We start from the raw sequence: 17,077 nt of genomic DNA on the forward strand, positions 1-17,077 counted from the left end.
GCACTGGTGGATTAAGCATTACACGGCTTATTGTTCAAGCCTGGAGCATTCCTGTTGTCGGTGTTTCCTTCTAACCTTCAACTTTTCCCTTCAGATATGAAAGGGCCAAAGTTCACCAAGTGCAACTGATGTTAGCTTTTGAATGGAGTTCAAGAGTGAATGAAGAAATGAGGTGCCACCACTGAGGGTAAGTGCAACTTTATTGAGATCAAGTTGATAACAACAACAGATTAGTTATGTAACAGTGAACTCTTTGGATTCCCTGTAAGGGACTGTGTTATCAACATGATCCTATTTCATTAAAAAATAAATGCTGTAGATATATATCTACAAGAAAGCGTACGGAAGTCTAATCTATGATTCATCTTCGATAGCTGAACCTGACTGATTGTTCACATACTTTGAAAATAGGCAAAGCTGATCCATGAGTGGAATTAAAGAGCTTTTGCTTTTCACATGTTGAAGTGGCCTGCATTTGCAAGGTTAAATAAACTGCACGTAGCAGCAGACATTTCTTGAAGTTTAAGATGAACCGTTAAGCTTCTGTAACAATACTTTAAAGTTATCGTTTGGCAACGGACTAACATTTGCTCTTTGCAAAGTGTTTCACTCTGTTATCTCAAAGATTGTGCAAATACGTTTGGATGCAGAGTGTGAATAAGCCTCATGCTTTGCACATGAACATAAACACCAATTTGCATGAATTTTCCCTACTAGAACACACTGGTGGTTTCTGCACAACTGGCATCCAGGGCTTGCTTCTCCACCTGCACCAAATGTAGACAAAGTAGAAATTTTAATGTTTATAACAGCAGTATAGACAGGCATATAACCTTTAAACTTTTTCTCACTCACTGATATTAAATCGGACTAAACTTTTTCTGTTCTAGCTCAGTTTGGATTACTAAAAACAATTCCTGTTTACTGTCTATCAGAACAAAGAGAACAATTATATTTATATTACTTTCTTCAAAATTTAGAACTATACATACACTTTCTTCAATCGCAGTTGCTTGCTAAAATTTTAATCCATTTCTCCTGACAGAACCAACGTTCCTGCCGCATTGCAAACTTTTCAGCACTGCCCAGATTTTCTTTGAGATCTCAATAAATTATTTTTATGGCCTCTCCAACACATTGACTTTGTTGCCCTTTAAAACCACTTTATGACTAATTTGGCATTATGTGTAGGGTCTTTTTCTACTTGGATGGTCCACTTGGGCCCAAACTTTACATTCCCTTCACGTTGCTTCAGTCATGTTCTTTCTTCATCATGACATCAGTTCTGTTTAGTGCACCAGTTCAAACTCCCCCACAATACAATGTTATCACCCCCATGCTTCATAGTTGACATTTTGTTTTTAGGCTCACAAGCCTCCAGCTTTTCCTTCTAATATAACATCGGTTGTTGTCCAAGCACTTATATTTTATCTTATTGGATAACAAGACGTGTCTCCAAAAAGTCCATAGTCTTTGTCCCTAAGTTTGTTTGCAAAGTGTGATTGCTTTTCTCACTTTTAGAAAACATACTTCTTCCTCTCAGTCCATGTCAGCACAAGACTCGTTTTTCTGTTGATGATGAAACTCTGTAACCAGATTCAACCAGCATCTTTTCACGGTTCAAAAATTCTCTCTTAGCCTCAAGCCTATCACCACTATGCATGTAAGGCAGAGAGGATGTGGACTATTCATTTACTAGACCTACTAATCAAAATAGAAGACTTATTTTTGGACAGCCTGACAAAGCTTTGGATAACCCCCTGATAGTATTGGACCCTACGTGGAAACCATATTGCCCATATCAAAATCCACCATTGCTTTACAAGGACCATACGTTTTTCAAGAAATCTGAAATTACTTCTCAAGTGCCTCAAAGAACCTTTAATTCTTTGATTATGCCTTTTAATAGCTCCTTGAGACTCTCAAGGAATAACAGTCTGATTTCACTGCCTTGGAGGTGTAACACTTGTGCAATAATAAGCTTCATAGCCCCTGTAATTTCCCCCGTGTAGCTGAGAGCTGCTGTTAAACATTAACCCAACTCATAAAACATTCTTAAAGCAAAAGCAGGAGTTTGAGTCCAACTCAGTAGAAAAACAGTTTTCTGAACTTTCGTCCACTAGCGAACTATAAATTATCATCATCAAGCCACAAAATGGCAAACATCAGGCCAGAATGTCCTCCTCCTCCTGCTCCTCTTTATTGTCGTCTCTTGTGTGTAGGAGGTGGTGAGAGTAGGTGCATTTAACGTTGTCACAATGTAAATATCATGACAGGAAATTGCAGGTGTGGTTAAACCTGGGTGTGGACACAAATACATCAAACCCTCTCTGCTTCACACACACTGGTGGAAGGAAAGCCCAGCGGTAGATTATTAATACATAACCAAATTCACAAATCTGTTTTGAATAGGAGACATTGAGGTAATCGCCACATCTAGCAGATCACAAGGTAAGAACAATTCCTATGTTTCAAGTTTACCACCTGTTTGTACATATTTGTATTTGTTTGTTTTTATGATTTACTTCAGTTTGACAAAAAAAATACACTTTAAAATCACAGAAACTAGATAGTTTTATTATTATTTTAAAGTCTTGTCATTAAAATTATACATTTGATTTGCTTGATTTGGAGACATAAAAATGGGGATGCGTTTAATGCGTGGCATTGACAGAGCTCATTGTGCAAGGCTGAGTGAAAAGACAGCAGCTGCTAATTGACTGGAAACCAGTCTTACCTGATGCCGCGCTGCTCTTCTCTTTCAGTCCGTTATTTGCTTTTTCTTCCATGATGCTCGAGCAAAATGGATTTTCACAACAGGAATTAGCTTTAACAAAAGTCTTCCACAACAGGTCAATAGAATCCAACTAATCAAATAATAGAGAGAATAGGAATTATTGTTTACTTCTTCTTGCAGGCATCAGTCAAATGTAGAATTATATGTAAACTAACAGATGTTCACATGAGCTGTAAATCCTATTGCTAGTGTGTCAGTTCTTTATTTATGACTTGCATTTGTCCCATTTCTTAATTTTAGATCTGCTTCATATGACCTTATTTTATGTAATACCTCTACTATTATTTAGTGTATTGTGCAACCAACACATTTTAGTTTTACTTGTGCAATTTGCATTCAATGAAAGCTATTGCTGCTTGCTAATTTAATTCATGTTTATTCAAATGCTGGCAACAGACAACTAATGCCTTGTCAAGGCAGTTTACAAGACAAACATGTCCAACTCATATCCAGTTTATATATACATATTTAAATTCATCTAATCAAATACCAAACGACTAATGCAGTTATTTACAGTCACATTGAATCCTAGCTCTAACACAATGCAGTCAATTTCCGTTTCTGTTCCCATACTTAAAGAAAGCCTGGCTAATTGCATTCAGTCATTGACTTTGCAGCAGCCCATTCTTTGGAGCAAGCATGTGGCAACAGTGGAAATGTAACCACTTTACAGAGCAAAAGACCTATTTTCTCTGAAAACTGTCTACGGATTGACTGGAACTTTATTTGAGTTAATAAACAGCCAGAGAAAACCTAAACAGGAAGCCTGGATGACGTTGAAGGAATGCAAAAAGAAAAGTTTAAGGACATTAGGAGTAGTTCCAGACCTCATTCACTTGGCATGATTCGGCTTTTTTTTCATTCACCCCTGCACACCATCACAGCACATTCTATTAGAGGCCCGTATCCTTCAAATAAACTCCTTAAGAGTAATAAAGGCTGCAGACTCATGCTGCAAGTTGATATGAAGACAATAAATCTGTGGTTTATGGTTAACATCATGGTTGTATTTTTGTACGATATCAGGTACTTTTTGAACTATGCCTTCATACTTTGTACTATCATTTCCATTTTTGGGGGGGAAGGAGCCAGTCTGATGTCATAAACTACAGATAAATGTTCACGTGTTTGCTGAAAACCCAACCCTGAGGGATCAGCAGCACACCAGTTGAACTCAGTGTGAAAGGGCACATCACCACAGAGACGGAGTCTCGCGTAACAGCAAGTCACTTCCAACAGAGTTTACGTTAAAAAGATGTAGACTCTGTCTCTGCAATGTATTGCTTGGAAAATGCATTTTCCATTGCTTGGAAAATGCTTGGGAATGCTACATTCCCAAGCATTTCTCCAGCCTGAGCCAAACCCGAGCACAATCGCCTCACTATCAGGTCAGCCAATAGCAGAACCCTGTTAATATTAATGGTATGTTTGATTAAGATTCTGGTGGAGTACAGCTGCCCTGATCTATCTCACTTTAGCAATCAGGTGTGCAAAACATTGGAGACACAATCAGAGGTATAATTCAAGATGATGTGTGCACACAGTGTCTTTCAAAATGTCTCCTATCCATTAAAGTTTTTCAGATTCTCTGTGTTACAACAAGCATTAATGTAGAAGCTTTAAATACTACTACTGGTTAAAAACCTTGCACAGCTGAAAGTCTTTTGAGTTGTGCAGACACCAAATTCTCTGTTTTTAGCGGAGCATCTCTGCAGCTCATCCAGAGTAACCTCTGATTCTCTGATTGATGTTTTCACCCTGTGCTGTCTGATGTGTTCTTTGGATTTTATGATGCTGTTTAATCATCAATGCTCTCTTAACAGAACAGCTGTATTTATTCTGAGATTAAATTATACACAGCTGTACTCTATTATTAATGAGGTGACTTCTGAAAGCAGCTGGCTGTATTAGAATTAATAAAAAGGTTTGTTTTATTATCGTCATTTTACACTTTACTTTTAAATTATATTTACTAATGTTTGTTTTACCTTTTATTAATTTGTTGCCACTTGTCATATTGTATATTTTAGACAATGACCTATTTGTAGAAAAGAATTGACATTTGAAGATTATTCTTGCCCACTTGCAGAAATTAGCTGATTTCCTGCCGGTGGTTTTACAAATCTACAAGATATCTACGGCTGCACCGATAGACAGTGTATATAATCAAAATGGTTTGAACAGTTTTAGTAGAAGTGTCCATAGTTAACGACTTGTGTCCTCATTGCACTTCTCTTTGCTGCTAGTAAGCAGATTTAAAGACTCCAACTCTCTTGTGATTTCTGTCTTTGCTGATCCTTTTTGTCAAACAATTTCTCTAACATTTTCAGATTTTTATTTGTAAAAAGAAATAAGGAAATCTTCTTTTCCTTCTACTTCACATTTACAGAGAACCTTCAGTTGGTTCCTTGCATAAGATTTAAGTAAAATGTACTGAAGTTTGCTGTCACGTGACAAAACCTGAAATGGGGTATTAAAGCTGTTTCAAAGCCACTGTATCTGAGGACTAAATGATCCCAAAGCCCTTTTAGACACATGACAATCAGACAAAAAACCGATTCTGCTCTTAACTCATCATCCATTGAGAGTAGCACGACACCCCACTGAGTCATGCAGGGTGACAGCTGTACGCCTGTGTTCAGTGTTTGCTTATCGTCGCTGTTGTTTCTGATATCTCAGCAAAGCGGCTGTTAAAGCACAGCTGATTGCAGGACTTGTACGCTGCTTTGACTCCAGACTGACGCTCATTAGTGTAGCCACAGCTGCCTGTCAGTTACGTAATCTTTCAAAAATATCTTCTAAATATTTTAAAAACATCTTTCTCCACTGAAATGATGAAGAATATAAATCTTGAAAAAGTGTGATAGAAGTTTTGCCCTGTGAGTATTTAAAATGAGTTATGACTCACTGAGTTTTTCCCCATTGTTTGTTTCAATATGTGAATGTTTCATAGCTTTTATCATATTGCACCCATTTAATTTTTTTTTTTTTTTTTTTACAGAGAAGCTAGACAAACATTTATTTCATCTTACTGATGTTTGCCATATGACAGATGTCATATGACCTGTCATTCAGAATGATGAAGAAAAGATATTTACTGTAATTTGAAGGTGGCATGCTTGCTGCCGACCACATGCAACCATTTCTTAGGTTTACAAAGAATGGTCTGGGAAAAAAAAGTTAAACAAAACGGCAGACTGGTTCAATATGACAGAAAGGTGTCAGCAGCTCTGATAATCACTCGTTACAACCAAGGTAATCAGAATAAAATCTTTGAAAGTACAGAGAATATTGAAGCAGATGGACTACAGCAGGAGAGAACCACAATGGGTACCGCTCCTTTTAGCCAAAAGCAGGAAATGGACGCTTCAATTTCAACAAAGTCCAACAAAACTCAACTGTGATAAATTGCAAAAATTTGGCTTGACTTCAGTTGCAACATTCACATCAGAATTTAGTGTAGCAATCAAGAAAACGTGGATCTATCCTGCCATATATCAATATAATCTGGTTTATGTGTAATGATCTGGAGAGATATATCTCTCTGTGGCACAACCTTTTCCCCTTTTGCTCATCATTCAAATGCCACACCCTAATTATGTGCTGCTGTTACTGACCATGTCTACCCAGCAGCAAAATGTAACATTTCAACTTTTGCATCAGCCATAGCTGGTTTCCTAAACGTCAGAATAAGATTGCTGTACTTCAATGATTTCCACAGTCATTAAGTTTCAATCCAACAGAGAATTTTTGGGATGTGATCTGATGAGAAATTTGTATCCTGAATGTGCAGCTGGCAGAGCTGTGCGGCGCATTCATGTCAACATAAATCTTGATGTTTCAGAAGGGTTTGGGTCATTCTACAGTCAGAAGGTGATCCAACTGGCTAACATCAACTATTTGAGAAGTTTATAGCAATATGATTTTACAAGGGTCTTGTGTGGATATCATTAATGGATATAAGGTATGATATGACATTTGAAGTGATTGTGTTCACTGACATTTTATGGGTTGAGACGGAGAAGCCGATGACATGCACCGTAGATCCATTTTGAATCTTTATCAGAATTTGATGGAGTTTAACTGGGGTGTCATTGTTGGTTTCTCCCCTGAACACTTCGCACTTCAGCATTGACTCGTGGCTCAGCATTACCTTGGACGCCCACCATTTGCATGTTTGATGGCACGCAGGGAAAAAGACAGCTCTTCAACCCAACATTGAAAACTGTGGAGAGACACACCAACCTCAGTATTTGCACCAAGGAGAAACAGAGCATTGCTTTCAGGTCACTTCTGGTTGTGATTCATTTGTTGAGTCGTGAGCACTGACCTTTTGCTGAAGCAAACTAGGTCTGCAGCAACATGGAGGTGGTTTTGGGTTATTTTGCGATCTCCTGGAGAGTTTCTGTTCATAGCGACTCTCGCTGTGGTTCACTAGAACCCAAAAGTCCTGGAAATTACTTTTTAACCCATTTCAGAATGACAGATGTGGGTAGTTTTGACTTAAATTTATTTAGATCTTTCAGCCTACTTCATGTTGTCAGACAGGTTCTATTTGAGGGGTTTCTATATCAAGTTTCAAGTTGATATATATTTTCAACTTTTAATACTGTGTTATATCATATTTATCTCACATTAAAGTTTACAAAGAAGCACAAAAGTTGTAACCTTACAATTCTTTCCAAATGAAGACATTTATTGGTGTACTCGAGCGATTGTCGTAGTTTAATTTAAATTAAGTTTACAACAATACAGTTATTCTGATACTCATTGTTTATTCAAAAATAACCTCCTGTGAGATTCCTTGTCATTATTGTCAGTAACTTCCTCAAAGTCTCTTTCATAAGTAAAAAAATACTTTGGAAAGTAACTTTTTTTCTCTTCTGCTGTTTTAGTTCACTGCAAAGATGAACAGCAAGGACAGAGATATGTTTGCCAACATCAACCGGAAGCCAGGCCTGCAGATATGGACCATCAATGTAAGGCAACTCTAAAAAGCATTTTCTGGTGCATTTCACAAAATATTGCAAGACCAAGTGTTGCTTCCTTGGGTCAGAGCGTTGTTGTTGTTTTCTTTACACAGAAAATGCGGATGGCTCCGGTTCCAACCAAGACCTTCGGTAACTTCTTTGAGGGCGACTGTTACATTATTCTGAATGTGAGTACGGCACCGGTTGATTTAATTTAATGAGACTCGGCACCGATAAGGTTACGTGTACAAATGTAAATCATTCACCCGTGCGCCTTTATCAATTCCCACCTACAAACCAGATAAGCAAGAATAAAGGTGTGGGAGAGTCGATCGACATCCACTATTGGATAGGAAAGTCCTCCTCCCAGGATGAGCAGGGATCTGCAGCCCTCTACGTCACCCAGCTGGACGAGTATCTGGGTGGGAGTCCAGTGCAGTACAGGGAGGTTCAGGGCTTCGAGTCACCCAAGTTCAGGAGCTACTTTAAAACCGGCCTGATGTAAGTTATAAAGTCCACTTGCCTGGGTGTTCAGGGCGGACTATAATAAACCCAAAAGGTCACACGCACTTCACTGTGTTACGATCTCCCTAAAACACGATTTATACTGCTAATCACTTTGTCTGAAATGTTTATGTTTTTCTGTTTTGAGAATTAGCTCAGAAAAATTCAGTTCATTCTCTCAGATTTTTTTCTTTTATGGTAGTAAAGAAGAACAAAAAACAAAACAAATCAGTCAAAAAAAACTTTGTGTCTTTTCAACAAACACAGCTTCAGGTTTGTTTTATTACAATTGAACTTTGGTCACTAATCTCTCCGCAGCTACAAGAAGGGTGGCCTGGCGTCAGGCTTTAACCATGTCGACACAAACGTCTACAACATCGTACGGCTGCTGCACGTCAAAGGGAGGAAGCACGTGTCAGCCGCAGAGGTTTGTAAAGAAGAATAATTGTGTATATGAAAGGCATTACTACAGTATATGTTGTACCTCCCACTGCTGCTTCGCACAGTCACACCAAAGCCATGTTGATGCTCCTGTTTGACAAATTATAGTAGATTTGTTGTTGTAGCTGTCACTGGAGGCGTTAATAAACTGAGCAAAGCTGCGATTGTGTGGTATTGTACAACTGCAGTCACACAGATGTTGCGTATTTCCATTTAAATTCATTCAAAACTCCGTTTTGGTTTGCAGGTTGAGGTGTCCTGGAACAGCTTTAACAATGGAGATGTGTTTATTCTGGACCTTGGGAAAACCATCATACAGTGGGACGGCCCTGAATGCAACAGGAGGGAAAAGCTCAAGGTATGAGCAGAAGTGCACTTAAAGCAGCTATTCTATTCTATTCTATTCTATTCTATTCTATTCTATTCTATTCTATTCTATTCTATTCCACTGCGTTTGCAGGCGGTGCTGCTGGCTCAGGACATCCGGGACAGGGAGCGTGGAGGTCGGGCCGACGTCGTTGTCGTGGAGGGAGCACGTGAGAAGGACACACCAGAGCTGGTACAAATGATGGCCGACGTGCTCGGCAAAAGACCCAGCCAGCTGAAGAAGGCCGTTTCTGATGACAAACATGACCAGGAGCAGAACAACAGCGTCCGACTCTACCAGTAAGATCACAAATGTTTGATATTTTTGCTCCACTGATGCATCATGACTGTGATGTTATTTCGGAGAATTGTATTTCATATTTCCATGCTCTTCTCCTGTCTTCTGTCAACAGTGTGTATGACAGCACTGGGAACGTAGTGATCCAAGAAGTGGCTGTACAGCCTCTGACACAAGATCTGCTCCGCTCCGCTGTAACTACATTTAACCCTCCTGAATTTTTCTTCTGAAAAAGTTTGTTGGAAAAATAGGACATTTTACATGTCATTATTTGTTTGTCACTGGTGTCAGGACTGTTATATTTTGGACAACTGCGGCTCTAATGTGATGGTCTGGAAGGGCAAAAAGGCCTCAAAGGATGAACGTCGAGAAGCTATGAAGAGAGCGCTGGTATGAAACTAAAGATGATTCAAGGCTAAATCTGAATTGTGTCTCTGTCTTCATTTTTATTTGTCTTTTCCATCCATCGCTGTAATTGAGACGTCTGCATTGTCTTTCTCACCAGGACTACATTAAAACCAAAAACTATCAGTCCAGCACCAGTGTGGAGGTGATGAGTGAGGGAGGAGAGTCAGCCATGTTTAAGCACTTGTTCAAAAACTGGAGGGAAAAAGGGCAAATTACCGGACTGGGCAACACCCACACTGTTGGAAAGATAGGTAATATCACCAACAACCATTCATAACGAATGCTCTTACATTAAGAATGGAAGCCAGAGAGATTTATTTTTTCACTTAGTTAAAAAAAAAACCTATAAAAAGCAAATGTTTTCCTGACGCAATTTGTAAAATAGAAAATGGAAAAATAAAAGATAAAAGAGGTGATGAGAGCAGAGAAATAAAAGACGAGAAGAGGACATAGTGGGTCCCCACAAATCATAGGAACATACTCTGATACATAGATATCACTGAAATATTACTTAAAGGACGTTAGCTATTTTAATTCTCTGAAAGACAGGCCAAAATAGTTTTGTAGCTTGACATAACATCAGTGAGTTCATGACATCCTTAAATCAATCAGCACTTTCAGGACACCTGCTTGTGTGTACAATCTTGATTCATTTTTCATTTTATTCCAGATAATAATTTTCCTAGTTGAGTTCATTTATTAACACATCATTTGGGTTATCGTACAGCCAAGGTTGAGCAGGTAAAGTTTGACGTGATGGAGCTCCACGCTCACCCTGACATGGCAGCAAAGCACCACTTGGTTGATGATGGCTCAGGAGAAGTGAAGGTACAAAGTACACACTTTGGTGTAAAAATATAAAACCATTACAAGTCCTACAATGACTGCCATAAGGAAGAACTAAAATCTAAAGAGTTATTTTCTCCCTTTCAGGTGTGGCGCATTGAGAATTTGGAACTGGCTGAGGTCCAGTCAAATATGCACGGGCAGTTTTATGGAGGCGACTGCTACTTGGTGCTGTACACATACCGCGTGTCGAACAGAGAGCAGTACATACTCTACATGTGGCAGGTCAGTTTCATCAGAAAACAATATGAAGTCTTTATTCCTATCGTACAAACAAACCTACAAACCCGCTCTTTGTGCTGATTTATTTCCTTAAATCTTTTGCATCAGGGTCGCCATGCCACCAGAGACGAGATCACAGCCTGCGCCTACCAGGCGGTCACCGTTGACAACATGTACAACGGAGCCCCTGTCCAGGTCCGAGTGGTGATGGGAAAGGAGCCTCGCCACTTCCTGGCTATCTTCAAAGGAAAACTCATCATCTTTGAGGTGCGATTTGTACACTGCTTTATACCAAATTAAGACCAGTAACATTGACAAGTCAAGCAGAAAGTTGTGGAGAGGTTTGAAGCTGGGTTATGTTATTATGCATTATTCCAAACTGTGGATTTCAAATAACAATAATAGAAAAAAACATTGGTGTACAAGTGCAATAATAGTAACGTGTGTTTTTGCAGGGAGGAACAGGTCGGGCTGGAGCAGTCAGCCCTAACACCACTGCCAGCCTCTTCCAGGTTAGAGGAACCTCTGAGCTGAACACAAAGGCCATTGAAGTTCCAGCAAGGGCCTCGTGTCTAAACAGCAACGACGTGTTCTTGCTGAGGACCCCTCAGAAATGCTACCTGTGGTATGGAAAGGTACGGATCCCATTCTGAAGCTGCAAAGCAAGCTTTACAATTATGACATGTTGTTTAAAGTAAGGACCCCGCATTTTGCTCGACGTGTGCTCTCATATTTGTGTAAATTGCGCACGTCGGTAGGGCTGCAGCGGAGATGAGAGGATGATGGCCACGGAAATGTCTGACCGCCTGTTTAGGCAGTATAAGGAGGTGGTGATGGAGGGCCAGGAGCCAGCTGAGTTCTGGATTGCTCTCGGGGGAAAGGCCCCCTACGCCAGCGACAAGAGGTCAACTAAGACAAAGCATTTAATTACAGGATTTGAGACGCCTTGCGTTTTTTTCTCCTCTCAAAACAATAAGTTATGTATTACGTTTGGTAAAAATGTCATTTAATCAACTCTTGCTACGTATAGACTGGAGCGAGAGGATCCACTTCACTCCCCCCGTCTGTTTGAGTGCTCGAACCAGACGGGTCGGTTCAGGATAACCGAGGTCTACGACTTTGACCAGAGTGATCTGGACGAGGAGGACGTGATGCTCCTGGACACCTGGGAGGAGGTCAGAGGGCGTAGTTCATGCTGACGCACGCCATCGAACGTGCACTGTGAAGTTCTGCGCTTAGCCTCTCCGTCTCACGTCCTCTTTGTTTGCGTCTCTTCAGATTTTCTTGTGGGTTGGAAAGTTTGCCAATGAGACTGAGACCAAAGAGTCTTGGAACAGCGCACGCGAGTACCTGAAGATGCATCCAGCAGGCCGCGACCCTGACGCGCCCATCATCTTTGTGAAGCAGGGGAATGAGCCGCTCACCTTCACTGGCTGGTTTAACGCGTGGGATCCTTTCAAGTGGAGTGTAGGTTTACCTGGAGGTCACTCAGCTCCAACGGCGGTCGGAAATGTGCCGCAGACTTTTTTGTCTGAATGAATTTCAGACCCATTGTGGGCTTTTAATGATGCATTTGAAAGGATCTTTTTAATAAATATGAACATATGCGTTTGAATTTATCTATTTTTTCCAATCACTAAAGTAAAACCGTACAAGCTCAAACATGTGCAAACACTCCCTCCCTCCACTGTATTATTAACTGTCCATTAGAAAGCTGAATATTGATTACAACATTTTTGTCAACTTTGACAAGCATCTGGCATTTCTGACTAAATTTTTGACCAGTCTGCTTGGCATAAACATGGCATGGACCCAGTTTTCAAACATAGTTCACCTATTTTCAATAATGTTGAAGTTGGGCTTTTGAAGGACCATTGAGGAAGATTAATTAAATCCTTCAAAAACCACTTTTCATGCGTTATTTGGAGATCATTGTGCTTTTAGAATGTCACCCTTAGGTAGTAGGAAAACTAGGTATAATGTTCAGGAACAACAGTGAAAGATGCTTGAACACCAGTGTCACTGTCCCGTGAGCCCAAGGCAAGGCAAATTTATCCGTATCGCTCATTTCAGCAAGGAGGAAATTCAAAGCCAATATAAGACATCACCATGAACCAGACAATGGCCCCTGTCAAATGTAACATCTTCAAGTCTAATTAAAATTGTTCACATGGATGAGCCAGATGCCTCCAGTAGGGAAAATGTATGGCCTCGCAAGACAGATTTAAAGCTTCATGAGAAGAAGTACGTCTGGAGCAGTTAAGATTAAGCTTTCAAATCTAAGACGAGTTTAGGAGAATGATCTCAAACAAAGAACAAAAGGAGTTTTAGACTGAATAAAGAATGGCCTTAATTCCTATTGGAGACTTGTAGTCAAGGCTGAAGGCTATGTGTGAGGGAAATAATCTATTAAACTGAGCTCTACCGTTTCTAACAAGAAGAGTTGAAGAATATTTACACCAGGATCTTCTTAAACACTATAAAAAGAAGGGAGTTCTTCTTCTAATGGGAACATTCATCTAAGTAATAATGGGGGTGTGCAGTATAAATGACAGCCTGCAGGAAAGTATCCACAATAAGTTCAAATGTGTACAAATGCATCATTAAAATCCCCAAATTAATTACATTCATGCCCACAGTGAGTGTATGCAAGCTTTTGCACCTTTTTAAATAGAAGTACTAATGATAAGCAAATAAAGCATGATTGAATAATCCACTATTTCTATGGCATTATCAAGCATGATCGCAAAAAAAATCCCCAGATTTCAGATGAGTGGGATAAATATTCTTGTGGGAGATAATCATTTCAGAAAGCAGACAAGCACACCTGCTCCTACATGGATGACTCGAAGCCTTATTTAGCGATGAGGAGGGTTCTGCATGCCGACTAATTCCTTAATCAAAGCCGATCTTCTCAACAGGGGGGAAACTCCTATGAGGATGTTAAAAAATAGCTGAATGATGCAGCATCTATCTCTGAGATGACTGTAGTGACTGATCGCAATCTTGATCCCGATTGACTTCCTGTGCTAATATTACTGATCCAGCATCTGATTTTGATGCCTCTATTCGACGAGTATAATCTTTATTCATTTTGTTTTCATTCGAAGGAGCTGAATGCCGGCAGCTTAAATAAAGGCGTTGACGCAACAGACTTTGGAGGCTACAGTGCTCCTGGAGGGCCTGCAAGCACATTCCCAATGTACAGGACCCACGGAGGGATGATGTCGCCAAAGGCCACCACTCCCACCAGCCCGTTCAGAGGCACCTACTCCCCAGCTGGAAGTAGTGGGATGTCTGTGGACTCTAAGCTGCTCATTAATGTACCCGCCAGTGAGCTTCCAGAGGGAGTGGACCCCAGCCAGCGAGAGGTGGGTTTGGAGAAAAATAACAAAACATGATATTTATTGTTAAAATTTACACTTGGGTAAAGGTTTGACTATGAATGAATTGGTGAGAAAGTCAGATATTATCTCAAGAACACACTGGGGTGTTGATAGAACACATGAAGTTAAAATGTTGTTTAAAATCACAAAAGTCAGGTACAGGTTACGTACATGTGTTTGTAATTTTTGCACAGCATGTTTGTGCACTGTGTGCATGGGAGTGTCAGCATGGATCTGCTGTGCTAGGAACAAAGACTGCAGCTATGAGTCATCTGTAGAATAACACTACAGGAGACGTAATAGAGCTACTGCAGATGCACATTTGTGTTTTTAAAGAGAAACAGAATTCATCAAATTTCTGCTGTAAGAGATACAATGACAGCTACATTTATTGGTGTTCCTGCTAAAGTAGCAACATTTCATGTTGTCAGTGCTATAATAACAAGCTTTGGAGATTTTTTTTTATTTTTTATTTTTTACCTGCCTTACCCTACACACCTCACTCAAAAAACACCAACCCAGAAGTGGTTGTAATTTAAATATTTCACTAATTTATATGTTTTGTAAAAGTTATCGTTAAGCGTTAAGAAAAGAAAATATCAGATGAGATACATAGAAAATCAAAAATTGTTACATATTTTAACAACAAAGGAAGCTTGTGTAAAAACCCTGAAAAATAATATCTGATAATAATAGAAAGACATGTCTTTTTTTAACCAGGTGAGGATGGTTGGTTGTTTTTCTTTGTTGTTAATCCTATTCATCCCGTTTCTATCAAATGTTATTTCTAATTTTATCACATCTACCTGTGATGTAATTATTGCGACATACTTTATTCAGCTGAGGTTGTTGTAAATGTTCTAAATAAACCTTGACTATTGTAATAACACATTGTGACCAGTAGGGGGCAGCCTAACTGTGTCCTAACTTTTCTCCTGGCTGCAGGATTACCTGTCTGACGAGGACTTTGAGAACCTGCTCGGTGTCAGTCGGTCTGAGTTTCTGGGTATGCCCCAATGGCGTCAGATCGAGCTGAAGAAAAAGGCAGGACTCTTCTAGGAAGGATTTATCTTCTGGATTACACAGAAGCGGCGTCAGACCGGTCCGTCCAAGATACCGAGAAATCCAAGCTAACGACGGTTTGTTGCCATTGTTGACCGAAGCAGCAGCGATTTATTCGAATAACTTATTCACTTAAATGTTTTCAACCATTTAGCAAGCTCAGATGACTCATGAAGAAAAAATCTGCTTATAAACTGATTGACTTTTTGTTATTTAATAAATGTGCTCTTCTTATAAAAGCGTTCAAATGTATTCAAGCCGATCACCTAATAGTTTTCTTTGTTCTTACCATTAATCAAAAATGTAACAAATAAAGAGAAAACCACCAATAAGAGAGTAAAGCTGCTTTTATTCGTGAACTAGTGCAAATGCTAACACGTTGGAGGCACAGAGTTGCCACTAAAACAAGCATTGACATTGACAATTGCAATACAGGACATTAAGTTTGGTTTCATTCATTGTAATTCTGTACGATCTAGTCATGATGTCTCTGTAAAATGTAAATTATAAGACAGTCTTATCTACGGTACAAGACTTTGGCTTGAGAAAAAGTGAACAAAGGCATATAAACTCTCTAAAAAGATAAGATTATTACTATTTAAGAAAGTAAAATAACAGACAAGGCATGGAATGGTATGATAGTGTCGCACCACAATAACATTTCAAATAAATACAACAAAAATGTATAAAGTTAGCAGTTTTTAAGTCCCTAATACATATATTATTGCACCCTTTTGCCATTCTGCTCATAAAGTAACACTTGAAACCCACGTGTAACGGCTATCGGCCTTCCTTAAAAAAATACTGCTTGCCTGATATCCAGGGTCGGACCAAAATGCAGGCAAGACAGCAATATGATGGCAATGTTTAATGAAAGAAATACAAAAGCCTTACTGAAAGAACTAGTGGATTCAGAACATGTGAGAATCCAACTAACAGGGAAACAAAGAATATTAATACAGAAGGATAAATCAAAAGATGAACAACTGGAGGGAAAACACAGGCATGGGAGAGATGAGGTATAGGATCAGCTGTGCAGAGGAGAGGGTGATGGCACATGAAAAAAAAAAGGAGGAAAGAAACCTGAACCTCAATATAGACAATAAAGAGAAATAAATGCTAATTTGCGGAAACAAATCCAAAACAAAAGCAAAGCTTTGGATTGTTTTTGGTAAGCTATAGAGCAGTGTTTCTCAACCCTGGTCCTCACCGCCCCCCTGCTCTGCATGTTTTAGATGTGCCTGTATTCCAGAACAGCTGATTCAAATGATTGCATGAAAATCAAGTACTGCAGAATCACCCAGAGATACAATTCAGGTGTGTGGCAGAAGGGAAACACCTAAAACATGCAGGACAGGGGGGCGGTGAGGACCAGGGTTGAGAAACACTGCTATAGAGAAATAAGAGATGTTAAAAACAGAAACATAAGTTAAACTAAAAGTCCCAACATCAACGGATCATAACGGCTCGTAGCCTGCCAGCCGTTGTTTTAAAACCATGCCATGTAGCTACTACATCCTAGTCCTTTTTTGTAACTTTTTTTTTTAAAACATTTTCAACAAGTTTCTGTTTTTTTTATCAGAGTGGAAAAAGTGTAGTAAAGTTTGTTCAGACAGCTTAGTACAGTGAAAGGCAACAGGTCAAGGACCTGGACCAGATCCATATGGTGTGGCATCTCAGGAAATTGTCCATAATTTTCATTCCGTGACCTTTGAACACTTTGGTGTTACTTGATACCAGTAACCAGCCCATTCCTAGTACAGATCCTTGCAATCAT

General features: G+C 39.5%; 1 protein-coding gene across 3 annotated transcripts; it reads left to right on the plus strand.

The window, feature by feature from the left end:
• Positions 1-31: 31 nt before the first annotated feature.
• Positions 32-15,552, plus strand: vill (villin-like). 3 transcript variants are annotated; one of them, XM_008396206.1, is made up of 20 exons: positions 32-187; positions 2,413-2,451; positions 7,693-7,776; positions 7,881-7,955; positions 8,069-8,268; positions 8,590-8,698; positions 8,960-9,070; positions 9,173-9,378; positions 9,492-9,570; positions 9,668-9,766; positions 9,882-10,035; positions 10,512-10,612; positions 10,718-10,855; positions 10,961-11,119; positions 11,308-11,487; positions 11,611-11,756; positions 11,883-12,027; positions 12,131-12,319; positions 13,963-14,223; positions 15,184-15,552. In XM_008396206.1, the coding sequence occupies exons 3-20, from the start codon at positions 7,705-7,707 to the stop codon at positions 15,295-15,297; spliced, it is 2,538 nt and encodes an 845-aa protein (XP_008394428.1). In that variant the 5' UTR covers positions 32-187; positions 2,413-2,451; positions 7,693-7,704; the 3' UTR covers positions 15,298-15,552. The 3 variants fall into 3 exon arrangements, with proteins under 3 accessions (XP_008394428.1, XP_008394430.1, XP_008394427.1); XM_008396208.1 differs by lacking the exon at positions 2,413-2,451; XM_008396205.2 differs by lacking the exon at positions 32-187 and having other exon boundaries at positions 344-2,451.
• The last annotated feature ends 1,525 nt before the right edge of the window (positions 15,553-17,077 follow it).

This window comes from Poecilia reticulata, linkage group LG20, assembly GCF_000633615.1.
Source record: "Poecilia reticulata strain Guanapo linkage group LG20, Guppy_female_1.0+MT, whole genome shotgun sequence".
Lineage (NCBI taxonomy): Eukaryota > Metazoa > Chordata > Actinopteri > Cyprinodontiformes > Poeciliidae > Poecilia > Poecilia reticulata.

Coding starts and splice junctions, on each gene's coding strand:
- vill (XM_008396206.1), top strand. CDS start 7,705: ATGAACAGCAAGGACAGAGATATGTTTGCCAACATCAACCGGAAGCCA. Junction 9,767..9,881: donor AAGCTATGAAGAGAGCGCTG/GTATGAAACTAA, acceptor CTTTCTCACCAG/GACTACATTAAAACCAAAAA. Junction 11,757..11,882: donor CCCTACGCCAGCGACAAGAG/GTCAACTAAGAC, acceptor TGCTACGTATAG/ACTGGAGCGAGAGGATCCAC.